At 38.9% G+C, this 6,360-nt stretch overlaps 1 protein-coding gene across 3 annotated transcripts in view; it reads left to right on the top strand.

The window, feature by feature from the left end:
* Positions 1–6,360, top strand: part of RINT1 (RAD50 interactor 1) — a 37,346-nt gene that overhangs the window by 24,216 nt on the left and 6,770 nt on the right. For all 3 annotated transcript variants that reach the window (XM_003130254.4, XM_021063501.1, XM_021063502.1), the window contains one exon: positions 6,042–6,256. In XM_003130254.4, the coding sequence (XP_003130302.1) occupies positions 6,042–6,256 (215 nt within the window). The remainder of the gene's footprint in view (positions 1–6,041; positions 6,257–6,360) is intronic.

Genomic DNA, 6,360 nt, shown 5'->3' on the forward strand with positions numbered 1-6,360 from the left:
TCTAGTGTTGCTGTGGCTGTGGCCTAGGCCGGCAGCTGCAACTCCGATTAGACCTCTAGCCTGGGAACCTCCAAATGCCGCGGGTGCGGCCCTAAGATGACGAAAGACAAAAAAAAACAATTAACATTTTATTTTCAGACATATCCAAGAGTAAACAGAGAGGTAAAATGAACTCCCATGTGGCTGTCAACCAGCTTGTTGTGGCAGTTTTGTTTCATTTAAACCTTTCTTTTATCCCCTACACTTGATTATTTTGAAGTGGATCTCAGATACATTTCATGGTAAATATTTATATATATATCTCTAAAACATCAGAATCTCTTTTTCAAAATACACTACCATTATCCCATCCAAAAAAATTAACTAATTTCTTACATTGGAAGGTATATTTTAACTAAATCTAAAAATCAAAACCTTGGATTCAGTTAACAAGCACTGTGTAAGGCCTTTTACTTCCAGAGATTTTTCTTTTTTTTTTAATTACTCAGTGAATTTTATTATATTTATAGTTGTGCAACGATCATCACAAACCAATTTTATAGCATTTCCACTCCCAGAGATTTTTCTTTTCGTCATGCTGATTCCATTTGTCGACATACTTGATCTGCCTAAATATAATTATTTACTAGTAATTTATTTTAGCTTTTTATTAATTCAAGGAATATACTGGCCATCAGAGCTTTTAGTAACCAGACTTTCCAATATGTACTTCCAGCTGAAGGTGAGGAAACTTAACTAGCCTTCTGTCCTTAACATAAGTAGATGAATTCCTTGAGATGTTTTATTTATTTATTTATTTATTTATTTTACAAAACAGCTGTCTTTATTTATTTATTTATTGTCTTTTTGCTATTTCTTTGGGCCGCTCCCACGGCATATGGAGGTTCCCAGGCTAGGGGTCGAATCGGAGCTGTAGCCACTGGCCTACGCCACAGCCACAGCAATGCGGGATCCGAGCCACGTCTGCAACCTACACCACAGCTCACAGCAATGCCGGATCCTTAACCCACTGAGCAAGGCCAGGGATTGAACCCGCAACCTCATGGTTCCTAGTCGGATTCGTTAACCACTGAACCACGACGGGAACTCCCCCTTGAGCTGTTTTAGATTAAAATGATCTCAGAGGCTCTCTAGGACCTCTTCCTTGGACAGAGTGCCGTCAGATGAGGAATCACCCTTCTAAGGTCATCTGCGTGGATACAAAAATCAGATTGGCTTTTAACCAGTGTGTCCCACGAAGTAGATTTCATTATAGAAAGCACTAACACGGGATTAAAATGACCATAAAATAGTAAAATGTGCATTAAATTGTGAAAACACTGTACTGATGATAATGGAAGTATAAATGTATACTGTTCTATATATATAATTGTCATTAAATGAAAATAGCAAAAGTAAGTTTTAACTAAAGACTTAAAAATACCCCTTTTGAAATGTGATAAAGAAGGAGTTGAAAAATTACAGAGTTAAATAATTACAAAGATTGATTAACCTGAGATTGTGATAAGCTCCCAGTATACTAAGGAAAATACAGTTTTCAAGTATATCCAGATGGAACATAAATATGGACAAAGGTAAACTATAATTTCTATATGTTGTCAGATCTTAATGTAATAAAACAAAAAATGAAAGCAGAATTGAAACATAGTCAAACACAGGCATTTCAAAATATTCAGTGCCTAGGAGTTCCCATTGTGGTTCAGCAGAAACAAATCTGACTAACATCCATGAGGACAAAGGTTCGATCCCTGGCCTCACTCAGTAGGTTAAGGATCCTGTGGTGTAGGTCACAGACTCAGCTCTGATCTGCCATTGCTGTGGCTGTGGTAGGCCAGTGCCTACAGCTCCAATTGGACCCCTAGCCTGGGAACCTCCATATGCCACAGGTACAGCCCTAAAAAGACAGAAAGAAAAAAGGAAAAAAAAAAATTCAATGCCTAGGTTGGGGGGAAGTCTAGAAACATGACAAGGAAATACTTTAAATTATGAATTTATGACAAAAAATTATAGTATACTGCCAGCACATTACAGAGAAGAAAATATATTCTTTTACTGTGAAAGAAAAAACAAAATGAAGTTTTTATCTTAAATCCAGGATAATAAGCCAAAAGAATAGGAAACAAAAATAAATATATACTAATTAACAGATGTAAATAATATATAATAGACACAATCATAGTTTATTCTAATCTGGACTTTTCGGCTGGGCCTTAGTAATTATTTAAAGCCTTGCCTAAAAAAAATGTTAAGTTGGGGAGTTCCCATTGTGGCACAGCAGAAATGAATACGACTAGGGACATGAGATTGCGGGTTTGATCCTTGGCCTCGAGTAGTGGGTTAAGGATCTGGTGTTGCCATGAGCTGTGGTGTAGTTTGCAGACACAGCTCAGATCTGGCGTTGCTGTGGTTGTGGTTTAGACCAGCGGCTGTAGCTCCCCTTCGACCCCTTGCCTGGGAACTTCATATACTGCGGGTCCTAAAGACAAAAAACAATGCTAAGTGAAATATGTGTGCATAACAATATTCTGCTGAGTCAGGAAAATAATTATTTCATAAAATGCGTATAATGTGGAGTGTAACGATCAATGCCTTTATCTCTTTATAAAGTCACCTAATCAGAATACCTTCATTCATTATGTACTTTGATGTCTCGTGTTACTAATTTTAGTAAGTGCTGCTTTCACAGCCCTCCAGTCTTCCATTTTCTGCTAAGCTTTTTCATGAAACAAATTGGCATTCTTGATTCTTGTGCCAGTGATTTAATAAGATACTCATTCAGGGCCACATTTTTAGCTTCAGTGAAATATTTGTGGAACATCATTAACTACTTTACTCCCGTACTGTAGTCTGTTAACAGATGGATTGGCCATCATCCCTATCCTTAGAAAATTTATACTCTGATACTGAATTAACTGTGTCCTTCTGTCAACAGAGAAATAACCAAATTTTAGAGTTGGCTCTTCAAATCGAGAATTTTCTGTCTGGTATATTTTTATGATACAAATTCTGTTTCACATCAGAAGTAAATTATTTCCATAATCCTTTAGCCTGTGAACGCTTTAAGTGAATATCATAAAAGCTTTTATATTACAAAGCTAGAAAGTGAAAAAGGAATAGCAGTTTGATCTTCTATTCATTTAGAATCTCTACTAACAGCTGTCTGTCCATTGCCAGATTGTGCCAAGGCTGACATACCCAGCCATTCAGAATTAGGAATTTTTCAGTTGTAGGTGACAGAAACCCAGGCTCATGCTGGCCTAAGCCAGGGGTATGGGGTAGAGCGAGGAAGTGAGGAATTTGTTTGTGGACCTGACAGGATTGGGCATGGCTGCTCTAAAGTTAATCATTTCTGGCTTCATTTGTAGGCAGGCTCCCATGGTCCATGAGCGTTCTCAAAAGGACAGTGGCACTTCCCAAGAGCTTCAGTAGAAATGCCAAGGCAGCATCTCATATGTCATCCCTGAACAATTCCTAGTAGCTCTACTCTAGGGGTTATTTAGGTAGTTTTTAAGACTTTGCTGCTTATCCACAGGGTTATTTTCTTGTAGGGCAGAAAAAAATGCTCATTCTACCTAAAATACCACTATAAAAAAAATGACTTTTTTTTTCTCTTTTTAGGGCCACACCTGCAGCGTATGGAGGTTCCCAGGCTAGGGGTCCAGTGGGAGCTGTAGCCACCGGCCTACACCATAGCAACACAGGATCTGAATGGGGTCTGCAACCTATACCACAGCTCACAGCAACACCAGATCGTTAACCCACTGAGCGAGGCCAGGGATCGAACTTGAGTCCTCATGGATGCCAGTCAGATTTGTTTCCGCTGAGCCACGATGGGAACTCCGACATTTTCTTTTTTTAAAATTTTTAAAATTCTGGTTGATTTACAACATTCTGTCAATTTCTGTACAGGAAGGTGACCCAGTCTCACACACACACATCCTTTTTCTCACATTATCCTCCATCATGTCTGTTCACTTGATCAACTTCTTCATTCAATTTTGGTGGGCTGTATGTCTCTAGAAAGTTGTCCATTTCTTCCAGGTTGTCAAAATTCTTGGCATACAGTTATTTATAGTATAAAATTTTTTGTATATTTTGTATTTCTGCAGTATCCATTAAGATTTCTCCTTTTTCATTTCTTATTTGTTTCAGTTCTTCCTCTCTTCTTGGTGAGTCTGGCCAGAGGTTCGTCAGTTTCGTTTACCCTTTCAAAGAACCAGCAGTTGTTTTTCTATTGTTTTTTGAATCTCTATGTTATTGATTATCTGTCTTATCTTTATGATTTCCTTCCTTCTGCTGACTTAAGGTTTTGTTTGCTCTTCTTTTTCTAATTTCTTTAGGTGGTGGGTTAAGTTGTTGATTCGAGGTATTTCCTCTTTTCTGAGGAAGGCCTGTGTCACCTTGAACTTCCAAGAACTGCTTTGGGTATCCCATAGATTTTAAATGGTTGTGTTTCATTATCATTTGTCTCAGGGTATTTTTTAATTTCCCTTTTGAGTTCCTCCTTAACACACTGGTGTTTTGGGAGCATGGTGCTTAGTCTCCTTGTGGCAGTTTTTTCTCATTTCCTGCCATGTGGTTGAATTCTAGTTTCATGTCAGAGAAGATACTTGAAATAATTTTATACTCTTATATCCTGTGCCCAAGTATGTGGTCAGTCCCTGAGAATGTTCCATGTGCACTTCAAAAGAGTGTATATTCTGATTTTTTTGGATGCAGTGTCCTGGAAATGTCAATTAAGTCTAACTTTTCTATTGTGTTATTTAGGATCTCTGTTGCCTTATTAATTTTCTGTCTAGAGGATCTGTTCATTAATGTAAGTGGTGTGTTAAAAGTCTCCTACAACTACAAATCCCATCAATTTCTCCTTTTATGTCTATTACTATTTGTAGTATGTATTTGGGTGGTCTTATATTAGGGGCATGTATATTGAGGAGTGTAATATCCTCTTCTTGAATGGATCCTTTTATCATTAAATAGTTCCTTCTTTGTCCTTCTTTATGTCCTTTGTTTTAAAGTCTGTTTTGTATAGGTTGTTTGTATATTTTAGAGATTAAGCTACTGTCATTTGCATCATTTGAAACTATTTTCTCTCATTTCATGGGTAGTCTTATTCTTTTCATGTTCAAAAGCTGTGCAAAAGCTTGTCAGTTTGATTAGGTCCCATTGGTTTATTTTTGCTTTTATTTCTGTTGCCTTGGGATGAATGGGTATCCTTTAAATGAGTAAACTGTATGGTATATGAGTTGTATCTCAAGCTGTTATTAAAAAAGTATCTTGGAGTTCCCATCGTGGCGCAGTGGTTAACGAATCTGACTAGGAACCATGAGGTTGCAGGTTCGGTCCCTGCCCTTACTCAGTCGGTTAACGATCCGGCGTTGCCGTGAGCTGTGGTGTAGGTTGCAGACGCGGCTCGGATCCCGAGTTGCTGTGGCTCTGGCGTAGGCCGGTGGCTACAGCTCCAATTCGACCCCTAGCCTGGGAATCTCCATATGCCGCAGGAGGGGCCCAAAGAAATAGCAAAAAGACAAAACAAAAAAAATAATAATAAAAATAAAAAAGTACCTTAGGAGTTCCCGTCATGGTGCAGTGGTTAACAAATCCAACTGGGAACCATTAGGTTGCGGGTTTGAACCCTGGGATCCCTGCCCTTGCTCAGTGGGTTAAAGATCTGGCTTTGCCGTGAGCTGTGGTGTAGGTCGCAGACGCGGCTCGGATCCTGCGTTGCTGTAGGCCGGTGGCTACAGCTCTGATTGGACCCCTAGTCTGGGAACCTCCATATGCTGAGGGAGCGGCTCAAGAAAAGGCAAAAAGACGAAAGAAAAAAAAAAAAAAAAAAGTGTCTTAAGGGAGTTCCCTGTTGTGGCTCAGCAGATTAAGAACCCAATATAGAGTCTACGAGGATGTGGATTCCATCCCTGGCCTTGCTCAGTGCAGCTACAATTCAACTTCTAGTCTGGGAACTTCCATATGCCCTAAGTGCTGCTGTAAAAACAAACAAAAGTATCTTAATAAACATTTTAATATATTTTTGCTTTCAGTTCTTTCTACAGCTTCAACAGGCAGCACTGGAAGTCTTTGCAGAGAATAACACTCTCAGTAAATTGCAGCTGGGACAACTAGCTTCTATGGAGAGCTCTGTCTTTGATGACATGATTAACCTGTTAGAGCGTTTAAAGCATGATATGTTGACCCGGCAAGTAGACCATGTTTTTAGAGAAGTTAAAGATGCTGCAAAATTGTATAAAAAAGAAAGGTAAGTCCTGTTTTGTTTGTTTGTTTTGCTTCTTAGGGCCATATCTGCAGTATGTGGAAGTTCCCAGGCTAGGGGTTGAATTGGAGCTTAAGCTGCTTGTCTAC

Source organism: Sus scrofa, chromosome 9, assembly GCF_000003025.6.
Source record: "Sus scrofa isolate TJ Tabasco breed Duroc chromosome 9, Sscrofa11.1, whole genome shotgun sequence".
Taxonomy (NCBI): domain Eukaryota; kingdom Metazoa; phylum Chordata; class Mammalia; order Artiodactyla; family Suidae; genus Sus; species Sus scrofa.